At 38.6% G+C, this 21956-nt stretch overlaps 1 protein-coding gene across 1 annotated transcript; it reads right to left on the bottom strand.

Moving 5' to 3' along the window:
- Positions 1 to 20638: 20638 nt before the first annotated feature.
- Positions 20639 to 21749, bottom strand: LOC149255924 (uncharacterized). Its single transcript, XM_089457332.1, has one exon. The coding sequence runs from the start codon at positions 21675 to 21677 to the stop codon at positions 20652 to 20654; it is 1026 nt and encodes a 341-aa protein (XP_089313458.1). The 5' UTR covers positions 21678 to 21749; the 3' UTR covers positions 20639 to 20651.
- Positions 21750 to 21956: the final 207 nt, after the last annotated feature.

Raw genomic sequence — 21956 nt, 5'->3', positions numbered from 1 at the left:
GTGTTCGACGAGAGGTTTTCATCATTGGCCTCCGATCGAATGATTCTACGGGTGTTCGACGCCAGCTCATTGATTCACATGCCGTAGATTGTACCTATAGTACCTTGAGAGCCATTGTCATTATTGGTGGTACCTCTCGCATCTGTTAACAGTTTTCACTATTGGCTGGTAATCAGACGATGTTCATGCATGCTCGACTCCAACTCATGTATTCGGATGCCTGAACTTGTACTCTGTTTGGGTCGAGATGGAGTGCAAGACCCTGGATTTTGTTTGTTGGAATCCAGGCTGAGATTTGTGGCTTATTATGATCACCACATGACTCATTCATTGGATGGTTGCGACCATGCCTGAGTCTATTCATCGATCCTCACTGGATGGCTATGCCCATACCTTGGATCTAGCTTATTATGAACTCTGTTATGGATGGCTACGCCCATACCACATGTATCATGTACTTGAGATATCAATTGTACTTCTTTTCGCAGGTTCTCCGACGGCCGTGTTTTCAGTTACGCATGTTCTTGTAAAGCATTTCACCCCTCTCTCTCCCTCGGGCCTCATGCTTTAGGGGGCATCTGTTACACAGCAATTTGTCACCGTCCCTGTTACCCCTCTCCCGCACACTGGAGGACTCATTCCGGGACCTGTGAGAAGTGACATGACCTGAAACCACTTGCATCATATTCCTCTAAGTATGAGCTTCATATGCCTTGAAGACATCTCCTGCAGAATACCCATGAAAATAGCTCTTTTTGCATTAGCGCGGGTCCACAGTGTACTTCCCGCGCCAATGGGGGAAATCCTCTAAAGAGGGCGCGCCATTGGCGCTCTGTCTCAGAGTCAATCTCGTGCCAACCGAATTGAGTAAATTTTTTAACAAACAAGCTTCCGAAGGCTCTCCTTAACCCATTCACCAACTGAATCTATGTTGAGTTAGGATGGTTTGGCTTCGAATCTCCATAGAAGGGAAGTGGTTTGCCACCTTTCATGGAAGTTTCTAAGTGATAAAGCCAATCCCATGAATAATGTGGTTGATCCTATCTCTTTCCTCTCTATCTATAAAAGCTTGTCTCTATGCCTTGAGCAAGCTAGTTCCAGCATAGTGCTAAGATAGCAAGAATTCCAGGAGTTCAAGAGATTGAAGTTGCAAGAGCCTTCTTTGCATCCATAAGGCCAAATCTAAGTGAGGAGATTCTTGTCACCAAGGAGAGAGAGGCTTGTTTCCCATCCCAACAAGCTTTGCAAGACTTGTGTAGCTGATCACCCAGCCAAAGGAGGATTTGACGTCAGAACTATGGTTGTATTCTTCTTTGTTGTTTATCAATAATAGATGACTATCATTATGGTTCCACTCTCATTGTCCTTTGTAATGATTGATGTTGAGTTATATCTTTTCTGACTGATATATAATTGCATCTATTGGATTTTATGATTGTATTTGTGTTGTTCTTTGCATGTGTAGGTGTCCAATCACGGAGATCGTGGGGATTGTGACTGGCCGAAGCAAAGGAACGAGAGCGACGTCTCTTCTACGAATATTAGCGTTGGAGTCCAAGTAGGTTCTTATCATCCACCTTTAATTTGCAATTAGGAACTTGCGTGATAGCATTGTTTGATTGTTGCTAGACCCGGTCTGGGCTAGTAGGGATCGCCTCTGTCCGCAGAGGGGATTTACCTCCACAACACTAATGGAGTAACATTGAAGAAAACTGATTGGGGATCATGAAGAGTATCGGGGATGCTTACTAAAGTTGTCATTGATGAATAAAGCAACTTGAAGATTATTTTTAGGGCATTGTTGAAGGGGAACTTGAAGATACCATCAGGGCTTGTTTCAGAAGACATTGGAAGCCTTGAAGAACCATTGAACTTATCTTGAAGAATTGAATTTATGGGTTGGAGCCCTAGAGGATAGGAGTCCTCAAGAGGACCAGGTTGGATCCTATACTAGTGAGAGGGTTGGAGCCCTAGAGGTTGGTGCCTCATAGAGACAAGGTTGAAGCCTTGGTAGATAGGGTTGGAGCACTATAGGTTGGAGGCCTGTGAAGTCCAAGTTTCTTCTTGGAAAAGTATAGGTTGGAGCCTTATGAAGTCCAAGTTTGTGCTTGGAAAAGTATAGGTTGGAGCCTGGTGGATTGAAGATTGGTGTCTTCATATATGATTGGAGCCCTAACTATTATTGTACTCAATTTATTGTAAAAAGAGGATTGGAGTCCTCAATATATCCGATTAATAGAATTATTTATTTTATTGTTCATTTTGTGTTCAATTTATAAGTGATCTAAAACTAGTAAAATAACAATTGTAAAATAAATACTGATTCACCACCCCCCCAAGTATTTCCAACATAGATGATAATGGGGATGATGATAATAGTCATGGTGTCAAAGAATGATGATAAAATTCCTCTATTTATAACAACATATTGAGATAGATTGAGATTTAGAAAATAAAAAAATATTATGGACTAAATCAAAATCTAACTGTTGTGAATATCTTATTATATTTTTTGAGAGGGAAAAGATATTCAAAATGGTCAAATATATTTATTTAAAAAGTGGTTAAAGTAATTAACAAATAAAGAATGATTTATTGATTACTTGATGGTGATTAAGTTAAATATGGACTAGAAATAATTATTAAATAATGATTTAATAATTATCTCACGAGGAAAATAGGGGATAAATATGGAATAATAAATAAATAATGATTTATTTGATTATTAATGCGTGATTAAGTAAAAATGGTTAGAAATAATCATTAAATAATGATTTAATAATTATTTTGAGAGAACAATAAATAAATAATGATTTATTTAATTATTCTCATGGGATTTGTTTTGGATGCTAATGAGAAATAATTTAGGAAAATGGTTCACTAAATTATTTCATAAGGTAAAAGTGGGTTTTGGTGTGTAAAAATCAACCTGTTGTAGCTGCTGCAACACCCATCAAAATTTTGGCTTACACTCAATTTCAGAGCCTTCCTTGATCTTTTACATTATTGTTGCAAACATTGGAGCTCATGTCATGAGCTTTCTTGTAGTGATTTGGTCCCTTTTGCATGTTGGGTTAACTGTCGTCTTTTGGCATGTCTTGCAATGTTTGAAAGCCTATTCTGATGGTTTCAAAGGTCATTATTTGTGTAATGAGTTGTTCTAACAATGTAAGCACTGGTTGCACCCATACACAAAGTCCTGAACTCTGTCGCACAAGTTTCGTCACGGTCGTCCCAAAGTCTATCTTAAGTGAAACACTTGTCGTATCTTGTCATGAGGCAGTCACACAGAGGGAAATGCATTGTTCATGTGTTCAAATGATAGATGTTGTTATGTCTTAAATTATGCTAAGTGTGTGATCACGGTCAAGGTTCATCACATTTCATCACCTATCCCACACTTAGCCATTTTTGGAAAATCTTCCCAACCGAGCAACTTAGCTTCCTCAGGCCCCAATTGAACTGTACAATACACAATATCAACCCTTTAAGATGTGACCTTGCTACTGAGAACTATACTATGCAATTCCTATGCCCAACTGTTGACATTGACCCCTAGAATTGCGCAGTCATGTCCCCATCCTTCCTTGAACTACATAATTCACATACTCAAGCTCAAGCTCTTCCCCTGGCTATTGGAATTGCACAATGCACATAAGACCAAACTACCTTGACATCCAAAACTGTACAATTGGCTTTCCCAGAGTCCATTCCCTCAGCCAGACCTCACTGTCTCCAGAAACTACTCAGTCTTGTCCTTCAGGCCTTCCTAAGCTGCACACTATGCAGTCTCAAGGCTCAAGCTATACCCTCCAAGTGTTGGAACTATGAAATGCTTAGTCACTGAGCCCCTCTCCCTAGCTTGCCACTTGTCCCGGGCTCATATGATGGATGAGAATGCATTATCTTAAACTAGGGGGTTTTCAGATTGATGTCGTCTCGCCATGAGTGAATTGCAAGAAAATGTACACTATCATGGTAGGTTAAGATGATGGAGAAGGATAGGGAGGAGGGAAGCATGCCTAAATACTCTCTTGGAGCTGAACTCACAAGTGGATCAATCAAGAGAAAGTTTTCGACCACCATCCAAGACTAAGGACAATTGAATATTCTACATCACCAAGCCATGTGGAGGTGAAGAGAAAGCATATTCAAGAAGACATCCAACACTTAGAAGCAACAGTGACTTGAAATTATCACATCATCAATAAATCTATGTCAATAGTGTCATGTCATGTCATTTCATGAGTGGTCATATGCCAGATCACTATTGTGGACCATGCATATTGTATTCAAATGTATTGTAAAATGGAAGTCCAAAGGATACACATGGAATGTAAAGAGTCATGTAAGTTGGAAAGTCATAGGAAGTAAAATAGTTCTGAGGGTAGTCAAATAGTCACCCTTGGTTATATATAATCCCTCATTATATGAGCAAAGGAATTTTCACCTTGGCTCCTCCTGCAAGGCATTAGAGAGATAAGTTAGTTCTTTGAGGAGCAAGGAGTGGCTCCAATGTTCCAGTACTAGAGCTAATGAGGTACATTGTAAACATGTGTCTTGGAACCTTTACTTAATGGCATAAGCCTTCAAAGCCAACATGTTCTTCATGCATGGATTATGAATTTTTGTAAGATTATTATGTGAATGTTTGTATTTCATGTTTGCTTTCACATGTTCTAAGATAGTTGAACTATTTTAGTTATTTTAGTACTTAACTTATTGAGAATATGTTGTAATGGTTGTTATTAGTGTCCCATCCTTGTGGAATATTCTTCAATATATTAGACAAATATTTCTTCATTCGTTGGTTATAATGACCGTTGCATCCTCTGTGGACTCTTCCACTAGATGTTAGAGGGACCCTTCCGGTTCATGTGTGTCTATTCTTGGGCGATACAACTAGCTCTCACTTAGAGGCTCACTTTGCTCCCCTCTCCAAAGTAGAAAAAACTTGACACATTTACAAATGAACACTCACGAGGCACACTTACTTTCTTTTCAAAGACACCATTGCACCCCTCTCTCGTGCTGCCAGTTAGAGCCAAGGCATATCTTTGAGATATATGGAAATTGGGTTGATATTCCGGATGGTGCTCCTACACCAAATGGTGTGAGGTCAATTTGGGACTTCAAATTGGGGAGACCCCTTGGTTGATGGATTTCCAACACCTTCAACACCATCCTACATCGTGTATTTCGATCAACCTAGTAGGAAATGGCTAGGTGATCATTTTTTGGATGATAGCAGATTTCCCCCAACGTAAGAGTGTCTGAAGAAAATCATATAACTGAAATATGTTGTAGGTTCACTTTCAAGAGACACTGAAGGGGGGAGAGAGAGAGAGAGAGATAACTAAAACAAGGTATGAGACTAAAAATCAAGGGGGAAAGATGTACTTATCTAATAGAAGTCTCCTTTCATTGGTAAGTGCATAATCTCAATGAGGCAAGGGAGGTATACCCATACCTTCCAAGAGAATTGAGTACAAATAATAATGATGTGCCCAATATTGTGGGTCTGATCAACAAAGTACATGATATGCTGACATCATTTGGGCCAAACAATGATACAATGATATAAGGAGCCTCACATAAAAAAATTCTTGGAATACATAAGCCATCACTAATACAAGAAAATTTGTTGATATGAGTACATAGGACATAATGCCGCCAAACTAGTATGAGGGGGATATCACAACCAAAGAAGCCATGTCGAACAATAAAAGGCTCTAAAGATCTGAGTGGACATGTTTTAGCGGCTACAACCACCCTCCAAAATTTTGCCTTAGCCTCCCTAAGAACCTTACACAACACTTTGTCTTGCTTCATCAAGTACTCAAGATTCATTGTTTTCCTTGCAAAAAGGCACCCTCTCAATCACAGTTGATCCATTCCCCTCACAGGCTTCTTACTCGGACTTGGTCCAGCTACAGGTTGAGTAACTTCCCCTTGAAAACTGCGCATTTCTGGAAGGCAACCAACTTTCCCTCCATGAATTTCACAATCCTCTCTGACAGCCTGCTGGGCTCCAGGATTGTGCAATCCTACCAGAGAACCCTCCCAATAGGATTTGCGCAAATTTTCCTAGTAGCAAGCTGTTCAGCCTAAGATTTGTGCAAATTTGGGCAACAATCGACTACTATTCCCAGAAATTGTGCAAATTTCTAGGGTAGTCAGCCCAGCTCCCAACCAGGAATTCACATTTTTCCCAAGCAGTTGAGCACTTGCATGCATGGACAGTTCGGTTGACTAGTTCCACCTGGGACCATGGAAACTTGACTTGCATGCATGAATGACTTGATCTTCCCAGAATAGTAAGAGACAACATGCAAAAGGAATCCCATGATTCAGGGATCTATTTTCAGCAGCCGGGGGTTACATGCAAAGTTGTTTTAGAAGTTTCCCTCCAGGTGTCGCTTTTTCCTATATTTTTGGCATGCGTGTCATGAGACCAAACACATTTATTCGATGCATCAGAGCTCATTCATTCACATCGATCTTGGAGCTCTAACATCCCATAGCACATCCATGACTCTTCGACACACTTGGCTCAACTATTCACTGGTAAGTGGCCTCAACTTGTCTTTTTCAGCATTTCTGTCGCCTTTTGTGTATTCACTTATGAGTGTTGTTTGCTTGATTTTTTTGAATGTTTGTTGTCGTTTACAGGTATTCTAGATTTTCCTAGCCCTGTTTTAGTTTTCTTTGCTATCTCACTTTTGTTGCATGCATGAAACTATTTTGCATGGACGTTCGCCCAAGCGACGAACTGCCTCACCCACATGCATGTTGATCTTTCTACTGAATCTTTCATTCATGTTTTGCATGCACTGTCAATCACTTCTGCTCTCACTTAGTGTCGCTATGCATTTTACCATCTTGCTTTCCATTTCCCGTCGGCGAGTTGAGCTAAACTTGACCCGGGCTCTGTGTTCAACAAGGTTGCATTGCACAATCTGGGGAAGGAAGGCTCACCTTCCTCTCCAAATTTGCATATTCTTGACCAACACTGGCCGCCAGGACAATTTTGCGTATTTCTAGAGGACAGTGGCTGCTTGGCCCAAAACTTTGCGCAAATCTGTCCTTGGGCCAACAATCCTTCCCAGCTGGAATTGCACATTGCACAATCCCAACAACCAGTTGCTTGACTGGATTGCACATTTCACAGATCCAACAGCCAGTACAGCCTCCCAGATAGCCCATACTACCTTTTGCGTAGTTCTGGCAGCCAGTCTCCTAGTGAAAATATAGCAATATTGCTCATCAGTTCCCCAGGTATGTGTTGTGTCCTTCCCCGGTTTTGCTTTGTTTTCACTAACATATTCCTTGCCATGAATGTTGCTTGTTTCCTGGATCTTTTAGCTATTCATTTGTATCAATGGCTTCAAAGAGAGCAGGATCTCAGGACATTGATGGTATTGCAGCTGGAGCAGCAGTTGAGTAGGTTTCCTCTAGTTTGCCGATCTACGAAGATACACAGTTGTATCTGGACAAGGACATCAAACTGAAGTGGCAAGAGGTGAATGAAACATTCGCAGGTACTTTTGGGGAAGACCTTGAAGACCATCAGGTGTACATGAACATTCACAAGTCCGAATTGTACTAGTTTTCATGCAGATACCCTGCATTCCCATGCGCGGACATGATTAATTGGATCGTCTCTCACACTGACCTTGAGACGATGACTTTGAACAGTGTAAGTGGGATGAAGCTTGCAAGCTTCTGGGCACGAGATTATGATGAGATGTATCAAATGACCAAGCCCATGACTATCATGACTCCTCCATTTGGCTTGCCCAAAAGTAGAGCTCACTCTAGAGACATTCTGAAGGATTGGGTAAAGGAGCCAACCCGTTTTAGGATGACACCCAACCAGATCTATAAGACAAATATATTGAGAAGGAATACCTATACTTGGTCATATTAGTATTCCGGATGAGTGGCCAAGCAAGCACTGAAACCTTTCCTTAGAGTTTGGTGATCACATTAGACCAACTGGCTAGAGAAGAAAGACCATGCAACTGGTTCGGCATACTGGCTCACTAGCTGAAGGAAAAAGTCACGAAGGCTCGACAGTCACTCAATGGTATGCATGCAGAGATTTATATGTCTGCTTACATTCTAGATGTAGTCTGTGTCCGACATGGGTTCTCGAGCTTGGAGTGGGCATGGTCACCGACACAGACTGTTATGAACACGTATTTCAAGTTGTTATCTGAATGCAACTTTAGAAGAGTGATCATACGACTGTCCGACCATTTTGTCACCCCAGTGTACAGGTTGATATTTGAACAGGATCCACCTTGCATGTCAGAGGAAGCGATGAAGGCATTGCTAGGCATTGCAGATTGGTATGCCTCACCATCCGACACGTTCATCCGAGTGTTCAGTGTAGAGAAGTCTCCGCATGTTTTGCCAAAGTTCGCCTTGGACGTGCTTGTCATGCAGGAAGTAGCGTACCACATCTCGGCAGGATTGACAGCTAGATTGTAGTGGAAGAATAAGGCACCTTGGCCCACTCTTCCATTGTGGATTAGGTTATATGAGATCCAGAGTATAGGGCAAGAAAATTCTGAAGAAGAGTAGATGAGGAAGTATCCTTTTGACCTCCGAAGCTTCAATCCATATGACCCACATTTCATTATGAAGGATCACTGCGCGAGAGTTTAGTACAACTAGATCCATGGGACATGTCACTAGGCTGAGGAGGACTAATGGAGATACTGTTACAATTCCTCCAGACCCAATGAATAGGTCAGCTTCACCGTAGAGTGGTTAGCAAATCAGCATGAAGCAACATCATGGAGAGCACCAACAGTAGCAACAGTAGCAGCAGCAACAGAGGCAGCAGAGCCAAGCATACCTGTGCGCAACAAATGGAAGAGGAAGATTATCGACCACATGGAGGAGGAGAAAAGTTGCAAGTTTCGAGTAGATCCACTTGTAGAACAAGCATTTATGGTTATTCTGGCAAAGAGGCAGAAATGAAACAAGCGAATCGAGCGAAGGCAGAGGGATAAGAAGAGAATGGAAGAAGTAGAGGAGTTTCATGAGTCGACGGAGAAACTCCAGAAAGAACAATAGTTGCGCCAAAATGAGCAGGAAGTGTAACAACAACAGATTCAGCAGGAGGCGCATCACATGCATATAGGCGAAGCAACGCCTGTACAAGTAGTTGATTCATCTGAACAACTGGCATTAGGTGAATAGGGTGAACCATCGCAGGGGAAAGACTTTGCTCATGAGATAGAACAGGTGCTTGAACAGTTGGATGCAGACATGGAGTAGTAGGAGTTGGAACAGGATACTGACCTCATGCCTCACCACAAAGAGGTTGACTCACCCACTTCATTGCATCCTGATGATGAGAAAGTCTTGAATGACCAAGGAGGCACTAAGATCCTTGGTGGTCAACCGGAAGCAGAGATGCACAACATATCCTTTAATGAATCTCATCACAGAGTTGTACAGTCTCAGAGAGTACCGAATCCGGAGGACCAAACATTCCCTGTGCAATTTGAAGAGAAAGTGATCGTGACTGACGTGCACAAGCATCCAACTGCTTTAGCTAATGCAACTAGAGTGTATGCTGAAGCCACTGGCTCAAGTGTTCGTTTTCTCATAGCTGAGAATGAGCGAATGGCAAAGGAACTATAGGTGGCCAAGAAAGGAGGAGACTTGGTGACAATTTACACCCGAGCTGAACTGAAGAAGGAATTACTAGATGAAGTATTGTAATTGGACACAGTTATGCAAGCATTGTACTCTAAGTTTGGTACTCTGCATCAAGTAGTCATTCATCTCCACGGATGGAAGCAACAATGTACGAGAAGAGCACGCATCTTGAAGAACATGCATATTGTTGTTGATAACTTGCAAGCATGGATGATGAAGTATAAGGGAGCCCTGCTTCACTTGCCAAAGATGATAAAGGCTAATGCGGTCAAGCTGCAAGCACGTATCTATAGTCAGATCCGGAACTATGAAGACCTACCGTAACTCATCACTGCCATACAGGATTCCCATGCACGAGTATTCAAAAACATGGATGTTATAGTGCACACTCATGCGATCCCATCAATTGGGACTCTCACCTAGAAGAAGACAAAGAAGCAGGTCCAACAGGAGCTTGACTCGTACTTCGACGAGTTGATGCGCACTGCCACCAGCCCCAAATTTCCTATTAGTGCAAGCATCATGCACAAGTACGTTGCTGGTCTAGCCACACTGAAGACAATGATGCGCATACTCATAGACGAGTTGGATAGAGGAGCCCGAACAGTGTACCCATATGCTATGGAGGCAAGGTTCAAGTTTCAAACGGATGTCACAGCAGAACACACAGACACTATCAAGGACTACCAATCTTGACATCAATATGTCACTGATCAACATGAGGATGTCGAGCAGTTGGACTTTTATGGTTATCTAAGTCCGAATGATGTCTAGTTTGGCTTGTCCAAGCCATTGTTCACATGGGTACATGTGCATTGTAATGTTGAGTCATGTCAAGTGTAAGTCAAGTGTCAAGAGTGGATGTAACTGTTATAGAGTAGGTGAAGAGTCACGAGGGTAGTTGAATGGTCACAAAAGGGAATGTAAGGGTCACCCCACCCTTTGTTGTGTATTGTGTTTTGGATAATGTTATTGAATATTTGTATCAATGTTTGGTTAGTGAATTGCATCAACCTTGATATTTAGGGTTTGTAATGGCAATTCGAGCTTTTCATGCATGTTGTAACTTTCTTTTAATTATTCAAAGGTTGTTAAGCCATTCTCTTTTGTGATAGAGGTATCTTTCTTGTGTTCGTAGTATTTTCAAATTTCTTACGACATACTCTTGAACCTATTCTCTTCTTTCACTATTTATGTCATACTTCATTAGCGTGTCTAACAACATCCTGAAACGTGTCATCAAACTGGTCTGGTCCTTAGGCCATATCTCATTTTTCCATAAATTTCATTGCGTCAATTTTATGAAGTGAAACGTGTCATCAACCTGGTCCAGTCCTTACATTCATGTCATATCTCATTTTTCCATAAATCTCATAGCATCAATTTTATGAAGTGAATGGTCCAATCCTTACATTCAGGCCATATCTCATTTTTCCATAAATCTCATTGCGTTAATTTTATGAAGTGAATTGTGTCTGGCCATATTTACAATTTCTAATTTCTTTGTGATTTGAGGGCTAAAATAAAATGGATTAACAACCTTTGAATAATTAAATAAAATTTTAAATTTTAAATAACTTTTTGAATTTAAAACTTTTTTTTACTTTATGTTTGAGGCCATGTCCAAAAAGTTATGACAGTTTTACAACTTTTTTTACTTTATGTTTCAGGTCATTTCCAAATAGTTATGATAGTTTGATTTATTAATATGGAATATATAGTAGTGATATAAAATAGTTTGAAATTTTACATTTAAATTATGTTAAATAATTATTGTCCAAATACTTTTAATTCTTTACAAGGGGTCGTGAATGTTTAATTAATAAAAATGTTTTTAATTAAATGAAACTCAAGAAAAGATTGCATGAGTAAATCTAAATGCAAATGTGTCTTTAAATTACAATTACACTAGGATTCAAATAAATCCTACACAGGGAATCGAAATAACTATGCTGCAAATGTCACACAATTCCTTAAAGAATTAACACACGACCTATGCTAACCAATAATACTATGTTTCCAATCAATGTTGGGTATGCCAAATGGAGCAAAAGCTACAAGAGCCTCATGTCACTGGTAAACGATGGAAACTGGTATACTCATAAACGATGGAAACACTTTCAGTTAAAAACAAGAGGTTTAATTCAAAACACAAACATTTGCTTCTTCGGAAATGTATTTCGATTTGAAAGTTCCATCTCTTCCAACATTCTCACGAATGTAAGTGTGATCATGAATTTAATCATGTACAGGATATGTCTATGACAACACTCCACAACTTGCACAGACTCGACAATAATATACTTGTTATCCTTTACCCAAATTTATGAAAATAGAGAAACAACTTAAGTAAAAAATGGAATACAAGAAATCTGAGATATAATTAGCAAACTACTTGGAAATAAATGTAAATCTAGGAATTACAATAAACACGCTTCCTACAATCTACAATGGTTATAGGACTTGGTTCTAGGTTGTGGTGGGCCCTTTCCACTTCCTGGAGCAAGCCTTAAACTAATTCAATACCTTAAGAATCAAGAGACATAACACTTACAGAAAAAATAAATGTTGAGACCATAATTATATTAAAGTTCAATAGAACATCAGTTTAGACATCAATAAGAAGTGTCCCACAATTACTAATGTTATTTGAGCGTATATCTACTTGCAAAAAAACTATGCATGTGCGTATGCTCCTTACAAAACAATGACCTTTTAAAGAGTTCAACTGATGGAGAATAGTTACAAAAAATTAATTAAGAGGAACAAATTGAAGCCAAGTAAGGAGAACAAATCGAATGAAAATATTTCTAGAAGGTGCAACCAACTGTACTTAACACAAATTCTTTCAAGCCGAGGGATTTTGTACTTAATACTCCCCCAACCATAAATTCTTTGTGATGATGAATTTTACCAAATAATTTTTGGGTTACCTGAATGAGGGTATTTTGAACAAAACCCACGCCTTAGAATCCTGATATTCTTCCTCGTTTGATCACAAATTTTATATTTTCACCTACAGGAATTCTGCATTCTATACTACATTATGTACTTAGTCCTGTAGCATTTTTCTTTATGAAGAATTTCGGAAATGGATCCCTGTGGTAAATGAACTTGGAAAAACCATCATTAGAAAATCATGACAAAATCATCTCTAATCATAGAAAAGTCAAGAAAACTAATGATAATCAACCACAAAGTGTAAGATGTGTATTTGGCGGCAAGTTGTGGAATTATGGTATGAAATGAGTTAAAAATATAGGAATTTAGGTTATGAATAGTGGTATTGTACGGTGGAAAAATGGGCATATTTGAGGCCCAACAAATGGTTAGAGGGTTACCTCCCATCAAAGGACCTGCTAGTACTTGTGAGTGTTGCATCTTGGGAAAGCGACACCATGAAAGTTTTCCAAAGGGAGTTGCATATAGAGAAAATCAACCTCTTGTGCTAGTACATACAGACGTGTGTGGACCTATGCGAACACAATCGATTGGTGGAAGTTGTTACTTCCTCACCTTCAATGATGATTATAGAAAAAGCACTTGGTAGAAGTTCAAAGCCTTAGTAGAGAACCAAAGTGATCAGCAGATCAAGATGTTGAGGTTAGATCATGGAGGAGAATATGATTCGAAGGCACTCCATGATTACTGCAAACAACATGGAATCAGAAGACAATTTACAACTAGATACACACTACAAAAAAATGGTGTAGCCGAGAAAAATAACAGTACAATTATGAAAATCGAAACGAGCATGTTGAAAGGAAGAAACTTATCTAATGAGTATTGGGCAGAAGCAGTTGCATGTGTTGTTTATGTGATAAACAAATCTCCTACAAAACCTGTGATGAATAGAGTACCAGAAGAAACATGGTCAGGAATGTCTTGCATCATATATCATCTCAGATTGTTTGGATGTGTAGCTTATGCACATGTGCCAAAGGAACTAAGAGGTAAGTTGGATGATAAAAGTGAAAAATGCATATTTACTGGTTATAGTGAGCAATCAAAATATTACAAATTATATGACCCTGTCACCAAGAAGACCATAATCAACAGAGATGTTGTGTTCAAAGAACAAGAGTCATGGAATTAGATTATAGACAACACAGTTGATGCACAAGTGTCACTGATGGAAGAAGATGATGTAGCAGAAAAGGAGCATAAGAATCACAATAGAAGACACCAAACATAGTCACACCAACAAGGAATCCAAGATTTTCGGAGAAGTATGGATCTTCAAGCAAATCAATAGATAGAAATTCTCCTAGCAATCAGTCAAATGATGAATCAAACAATGGTAATATCAATATGAGAAGTTTGAAAGATATTTATGATGATTTGGATGTTATCTCAAATTTTGCATTGTTGTCATTTCAACCTTCTCCGTTTGAAGAAGAAATCAGAGATGAAAATTGGGTGCAATTCATGGATGAATAAATTGAAGTTATTGAATAGAATGATACATGGGATAAAGATAAAAATCTCATTGGTTTCAAATGGGTGTACAAGAGGAAGTTGAATGAGAAAGGTGAAATTCGCATATTTAAAGCAAAACTTGTAGTAAAAGGATTCTCACAGCAACCAAGAATATATTTTGGAGAAACATTTGCTCTGATAGCCAGATTGGATACTGTAAGATCAATATTAACGACAACGACTTAGAACAAGTGGAAATTATATCATATGGATGTGAAATCAACCTTCTTGAATGGAATTCTAGAAGAAGAAATTTATGTGCAGCAACCTCCATGATATGAATTTAAAGGACAAGAGGATAAAGTTTATAGGTTGAAGAAAGAGTTCTATGGACTCGAGCAAGCGCCTAGATCTTGGTATAGCAGAATTGATAGCTACGTGATCAAGAATTGATTTTGCAAAAGCAGCATTGAGATTACTTGTACACAAAGGTAAATGAGCATGGGCAGATTTTTATTGTTTGTTTGTATGTGGATGAAATGATTTATACTAGTGATCTTGAATTAGATGAATTTAAAGCAGCCATGAAGAAAGAATTTGAGATGACATATCTTGGTCTTATGAGATATTTTCTTGGAATAGAAGTTAAGAAATTTGAAAAAGGAATTTTTATTTGCCAAAATAAATATGCCAAATATTTGTTGAAAATCATTCAAGATGGAAAATTGCAAACCTGCCCCTACACCAGCTACAACAAGTACAATGTTAAGTAAGGATGATGAAGGATCAGATGTCAATCCAACTCTATTCAAAAGATTGCTTGGCATCCTCATGTATCTCAAAGCTATAAGACCACATATTATGCAAGGAGTGAGCTTGATTTCTAGATTTATGGAGACTCCAAAAGACACACATTGGAGAGCAGGAAAAATAATTCTATGATAAATAACAGGAGCTAGATATTGTGGAATAATGTATACAAGCACGAAAAAGAAGGATTTGATTAGATATACATATAGTGATTTTGTAGGAAATTTGGATGATAGGAAGAGCACTTTTGGTTATGTGTTCCATCTTAGTTCAGGTGTGATTTCGTGGCAGAAGCAGAATATGTAGCAGCAACATTAAAAACTTGTCAACCATTGTAGTTAAGAAGAGCATTGGATGGACTCAAGTAGAAACAACAAGGATCAACATCAATATATTGTGACATCATCTCATCCATTGAACTATCCAATAATAGTTTGCTTCATCAAAAGAGAAAACATATTGATTACAAGATATCATTTCATTAGAGAACTAGTGAGAAATGGAGAAGTCCACTTGAAGCCTTGTAAATCGATTGCTGAATTGGTTGCTATATTAACTAATCCATTAGCAAAAGATGTATTTTAGTTTCTGATGTAGGAGCAAGAGGCTTGAAGACAAAAGGCTTCGAATTTATTCCAAAAACACAAAAAAATGTTTACAAGCAAAGGAGTGGGATCCTTTAGCTGTCACTTTACAAAGCTTTCTAGATAGGATTAGAGCTAGAATTCAAGGATTGAATTATCATGTAATAAATTCAAGTAGTTAGGCTTAGTTGAGACTCTCGAGGAAAATATCATGCAGATTAGATAGGATTAGGTAGTTTCGATCCATTGATTTAGGATCTGGTTGTTGTATGTACAATTATTTATGTAAGTTTTGAATTAATGTAAAGGGATTTTGGCTGTGGGGGATTAGACTGTAAAATTTGAAATATCCCCGTGTCTCTGTGTATTTTGCGCATGAATGGTTAAATCCCATAGGTTTGAATTTCCTTCGAAATATCTTTGAATGTTGTTGATTTCCAGTTTGGCCTCTGTAGAATTAGAGTTTCATATGATCTTGTATTATCGCGTTTAAATATTCACTCAATGTGTATTGAAATAACTTAACGTATTTTGAAACCACAAAGTTTAGTTAGCGACACCCTGAATCTGATAGTTGAGGACTAAACCTGGTGAAAGTGTTAAAACCTTGGCGGAATGAGGAAAACCTAATAAATTCGCAAGAAACCTAGGAAAAGACCTGAACTGTCCAATTGAAATATCCGATAAATATAGCGGTCATCACGTGCTTACAAGCGTAGTAGTTAAACTGAATAGGAAGGCGATTTTCATAGGAGAAATATGTTTCTAGCACAGTCTCAAGGCGGATAGCTGTATTTTGAAAATTCATGCGATTTCACTTAGCAGCGACACGTAGCACGGGGAACCTTCTTTTCTTGCATGCCTTCATCTTGTTATACATTGGCAATAATTCCACGTGATATTACACATCAATCGTGAAGATTGTCCAGTGAAGATCGTCCGACCAGTTTGCGAGTGAGGTAAGCGATAACAGTCGGATTGAGTGGTGAGATTGACGACGAAGGTTTAACGTGATAAAGGTTTGTGGAATGATGGATGCGATAAGGTTTTAAACTAAAGTTTTATTTCTTATCGGATTCATGGAAAAAGTGAAGGTTTGCCATATTTCGGGTAAATTAACTAGTTATGTTATTATAGCAGAATAACTAAATTTGGAGGTTGATGATTGATACTATAAAGGAAATCCAAGAGGAAATTCCACCTGAGATTGAGGAAATCGTTTATGGTTTTGAATGATTATCCTTAACACCTGCAAACACCCCACCCTTAGTGGTATCAGAGCAACTTATTGACACTGATCAAGATCTCAAAGATCACAGAAAGAAGTCCAACATGGCTTTCAGAGTTAGAGGAAGATGTGGTCAAAGAAGAGGAAGACCGGTTGCAAATGTTAAAGTGTTGGAATCTATGCAACAGATGCAAGCTAGACTAGAAGTAGTGGAAATGGGAAATCAAAGAGATGGAGATGTCAATGAGCCTAAAGTCGAAGCTACAAAAGTAGAGGAACTTGTAGAAATTACTCCTGAAGTGAGTTTCTTTAAATCAGTGTCAGGATCCACATCTAAACCCAAACTTGAGGGTTCAGTTTATACAGGAGGTTTAAACCTTGAGGATTTGATAGACTGGATTAATGACATGGAGAAACTCTTTGATTATGAAGAAATGGAAGAAGGGAAGAGAGTGAAATTTTTTGTCACAAAATTGAAAGGACACACAACACTTTGGTGGGATGGAGTGCAGGCAGAAAGAAAAAGACTTGGTAAGCAGCCAATTAAAAATTGGAACAGGATGGTGGCAAAGTTGAGAGGTAAGTTTTTGCCAAGTGATTATCAACTTTCATTATATAGACAGATGCAGAGCCTTAGACATAGGTCTTTGACAGTGAAAAAATACATAAAGGAATTTTACAAGGTGAGCATAAGAGCTGGACAAATTCAAGATACAAATAAAAAGGTTGCAAGATATATAAATGGACTTAGAATGGAGATCTAGGATGAGATAAGTTTGTTGTCTCCTAAACAGTGGAAGAGGATTATTACATGGCATTAAAAGCTGAGGAAAAACTTATGAGGAAGCAATCTGCTAGAAGTAGAGGTACTTTCCAAAGAAGGGGAAGTCAAGGTGGTAGAGGAAGATCTACAACACCTAGATATGGAGCTAGAAGTAACTCGAGTCATCATACAACCACAGAAGGTGATGCAAGTGGCAAAAGGAGTTTTTCTCAAAGGAAGAGGAGGCAGAGGCAGAGGAAGAGAAAGATGTTATAGATGTAACAAGCTGGGACACAGAGCCTATGAGTGCCCAGAAAATACAGGAACATATAAGAGGAATGTAATTTTTGCTCAGACTGAAGAAGCAGTAAAAGTGCCAGAAGAAGAAAATGTACCAGAGAAAGGGGAATCTTTGGTCGTTAACAAAGTTTTTTAAAGCCAGCAAAGGAAGCTGTTGAACCAGCATAGAGAAAGACTTTTTTCAGGATTGTGTGCAAGTTTCAAGGAAAATGTTGTCAAATGATAATTGATAGTGGCAATACCGATAATTTGGTCTCTACGGAAGTGGTGGAGAAGTTGAAATTGAAGACTAAGAGACAGTCAACTCCTTACAAGGTGTCATGGCTTCAAAAAGGACATCAGTTATTAGTGAATGAACAGTGTGAAGTGGAGTTGTAGTTGGGCAAATACAAAGACAAAATTATGTGTGATGTGATGCCTATGGATGTATGTCACATATTGCTGGGAAGACATTGGTAGTATGACAGAGGAGTTATGCATGATGGGAAAAAGAACACATACAAATTTGGTAAATATGGTGTTAATCATACATCGCTGCCTATGGAAGAGGAGGATGCATCAAGAAAATTTGATCCAAATATTCTATTGCTGAGCGGAAAGGAATACTTGCAGTAGATTGAAGAGGATGAGGTAAATTTTGCATTGATTTTTAAACCCAAGGTAATAATTACTTCCACTAAAATTTCTGATTTTTCAATTGAAATTCAAGAGATGTTGGATAATTATTGTGATATCATTCTAAATGATTTGCCTAATGAGTTACCACCCATTAGAAAAATCAATCATCATATAGATTTGATTCCAAGGGAGAATCTACCAAATAAAGCAGCTTACAGGATGACTCCCATAGAAAATGAATAAATCAGGAAATAGGTTCTGTTATCTCAAAATCAGACCCTGATAGGCTGTTGGTCAGGTTGATTCTAAGTAACTATTTCAAACCTGCTTTAGGCTGAGGCTTAGCCTCCTCAACCTGAGAGGGCTCTCTCTGGTTGAAATAATGATTTTGATTAAAACTAAGATGGCTAACTCTTGTAGAACAACTGTGAAAAATATGAATGCTGGAAATACATTAAACAAGTATCCATTGGGCCTATGGAGTCAACAACACTTCAATATAACAAAGATCTTGACATTACATGGAAGTCAGGGCATTCAGCATTTGAATATTCAGAACATACACTCATATGGAACCACACAGTTTATAGATGCATACAGGAAATCAGAGCACATTCAGTGAATTCTGAGTGATTATACATCCATACCACTGTAAACAAAACTAAGAAAAGGACAACATCACACATTCTGAATATAAGAAATCCTTCATGAATCCTGAGAAGTAAAATCAAAATTATATTACTGAAAGTGAGTCTTTACATAAGCCAAATACTATGCTCTGTTACAAAGTTTTCCAACCCTGATTACATTGTTGTTTTAGCTATATATAGAGCTCTTATTCTAACTGATCGAGATTCCTCCTCCAGCATGAGGGGAATTCGAAAACTACTTCTAATGACACCTATCAACCATTTAACTAATTAATAAATACAACAAAGTGCTAACTGGAGTTTTCTTAGAGATCTAAATCAACTATGACTCTAACTCCATTTTACATGCATGATGGCTTTAATTACAATGATCCTCGTTCTTTGACATCTGCTCCCCTTTAGTTTGGCTGTAATGGATGTTCAAAGCTCCATGTTTGATCTTTAATGACACATCCTTTCCAATACCCTGAAATGTATGAAACTGTCCCTGTGTATCGGTCTTTAGTCTGCCTTAACATGTCCGGATCCAACGAAGTATATCCTTTATCTTTTAATTACCCCAAAATGGAGCAAACTGCCACGTCTTTGATGTGTTGTCCACCGTTTGCATACGTGAAAGCCAAAACTTTTGCAAACTATAACTGTTTCACATATCCTGAAGTGTGATAAATATGAAATATGCTTCCTTTATGACAAAAATCCAAAGTTGGATTCGAATGCATATTATCTCCACGTGTCTTGACCTGGTTAACTGTTAGATAGCTTCAGATGATGCCTTGTATGCCTTTTAGATGTTTCCCTTTCAAAATTCCCGCTTATAATTCAAAACAGCTTGATTTGCGTAAAAATCATCACCTACTTGATTTGCGTAAAAATCATCACCTACAGTAGTTTCGTAGCGCGCTACGAAACTGCTGTGTAATTTCAAAAACACAGTCTTCCTTTCATAGCTAAATGATCGCCAGTGTTCATGGATTAAGCACCTTACTCCCTTGATTGTTTTGAAAAGATTTGCTTGCAACTTTTCAAGAAACAGATATTTCTTCTGAGGAAAAGATGCAATGACATCAATAACACCATTGACTGTTCCAAATATAACTGTATGAAGCTGGCTGGTACCTCACTGGCTGATTAATGGATGCATTGCTTGTTTGCCCTTTATCAGTTGCAATAGCATTTCCAGAATGACCAGCTGAATCAGGTGCTCCACAAAGAAATAGCCCATTCCTCCATGTAACACTTTCTTCAATGACATTCTGACATCAATATCAATCTCTCCAGGTCTAATCACATCAAACTCAAATCCTAACTTCTTCCCTGCCTTTTAAAATTCACTTCACACAGCTGGTGCTTTGGCCAAAGGTATGGGAACAACCTGTAAATGAGCATGATTAGCGATCCTTAGATTCAATTACTTTTCAAATACAATCATTGCATTTCCATGCTTCCTGAAAAAAAATCTTTTAAGAGTATGCGCAAGCCTCTGTAATTCACTATCTGCATCTGGAGGCAGGGAAAGAGTAGAAGGTAAATGTTCAAAGGAAACTATCAAAACATGTTCTTCAACTAATGGACTATTAATTGTACATCAAAAGACAATCCTATGGCCGAGAACTGAATTCCATAGGTGTCCACGAAGACTCAGCACGCATTAGATGCAGTTTTTCAACAAAAGGCTCCAGAATTTTTGCTTCTTCCACTGGGGCAAAGGCCATACAAATACTAAGCTCTTGGATGGCTTCTCCATAGCGTCTGCTATGGTATAAAAGCATGCCATGGTCTCTCCGCAATGCCCAATTATGTGGTTGAAGAATGAGAAGCCTCTCAGATGACATAATGGACAATCTCAATTCTTGGGGGCGCAATGTTAAAGCATTTGAGTTATCAAACTTGCTGGGCTGGTCAGAAGTATGGTGCACTGGTCGAAGAGGAGAAGTTAGCAATAAGCCAGGATGGGCCCTTGATGCACGCTTCCAATAAAGCCTTTTTAGATTTGCCAAAGCAACTGCAATTATGTCTCTGTTTGATCCAAGCTCAATATCTGGAAGTGATCTGCTGTTCAAATCGAAAGCTTTTGATCCAGGATGCTTAACACAACCACCATTTACTTTAGCAAACCAACTTTCTCCTTCAGATAGTTGAAAAAGCTCCTCAGTGTATTCAGTTTTGGGCCATATCAAAAATTCTTCCCCAACACAAGCTCCTACAATAGTAACTCCAAGTCTTCGGCAAACTTCAATATATATTATGCTTACCATTATTCCACTTCCAGATGTAGATTTTAGCACTTGATGCAAGTATGACTGCTTTGGATTGTTAAGAAGAGATGACCTAGTAAAGCCTCGTAAATCAAAAAGAACAAAATTCACCGCCTCCAAAACTTGCAACAAATGGCACCCAATTTCTTTTGATACTAACTCTGCTTCCACTTGTTTTGCTATAATGTCAAGCTCAGACAACCGTGCTGTAATGCTTCTGCCAGCTAGCGGAAAGGCATCTAAGCTTGCCCATTCGTAGGTAACCTTTGACAGACTGGGAGCTTCTCGCCCCTCCTTTACAACTGCTCGAGCATCCATATCTCGATTATAAGACATAAATGCTTCATCCTCAATAGCAATCAATAACATAGCCTTTGCAAGAGAAATCTCCCTATCTTTTAGACCAAAAGAAATCTCATCACAAAACTTTTTCCGTGCATTCTTAGTTTATTGAACTTCACATATCCACACCATGACGACTGACTTTGTCCTTTATATTCCCATGTAGAAGTAGAATGGGATGCAATGAAACATGAAACTTTTTCACCTGGAGCTCTGACCACAGAAAAATTGGATACAGAGGTACCCATATTCATCTTTACCGGAGGCTTGAGAAAATCTTCCTTATTTGTATCTACAGGCGTACAA

The sequence above is a fragment of the Pinus tabuliformis genome, chromosome 7 (assembly GCF_031772625.1).
Source record: "Pinus tabuliformis cultivar Carrire ecotype Pingquan chromosome 7, CPIR1, whole genome shotgun sequence".
In the NCBI taxonomy this organism is placed as follows: domain Eukaryota; kingdom Viridiplantae; phylum Streptophyta; class Pinopsida; order Pinales; family Pinaceae; genus Pinus; species Pinus tabuliformis.
This window is presented reverse-complemented; position numbering and strand designations above follow the sequence as displayed.

Bases quoted from the DNA above. Each gene is read 5' to 3' on its own strand.
- LOC149255924 (XM_089457332.1), bottom strand. From the start codon at position 21,677: ATGTTATTGATTGCTATTGAGGATGAAGCATTTATGTCTTATAATCGA.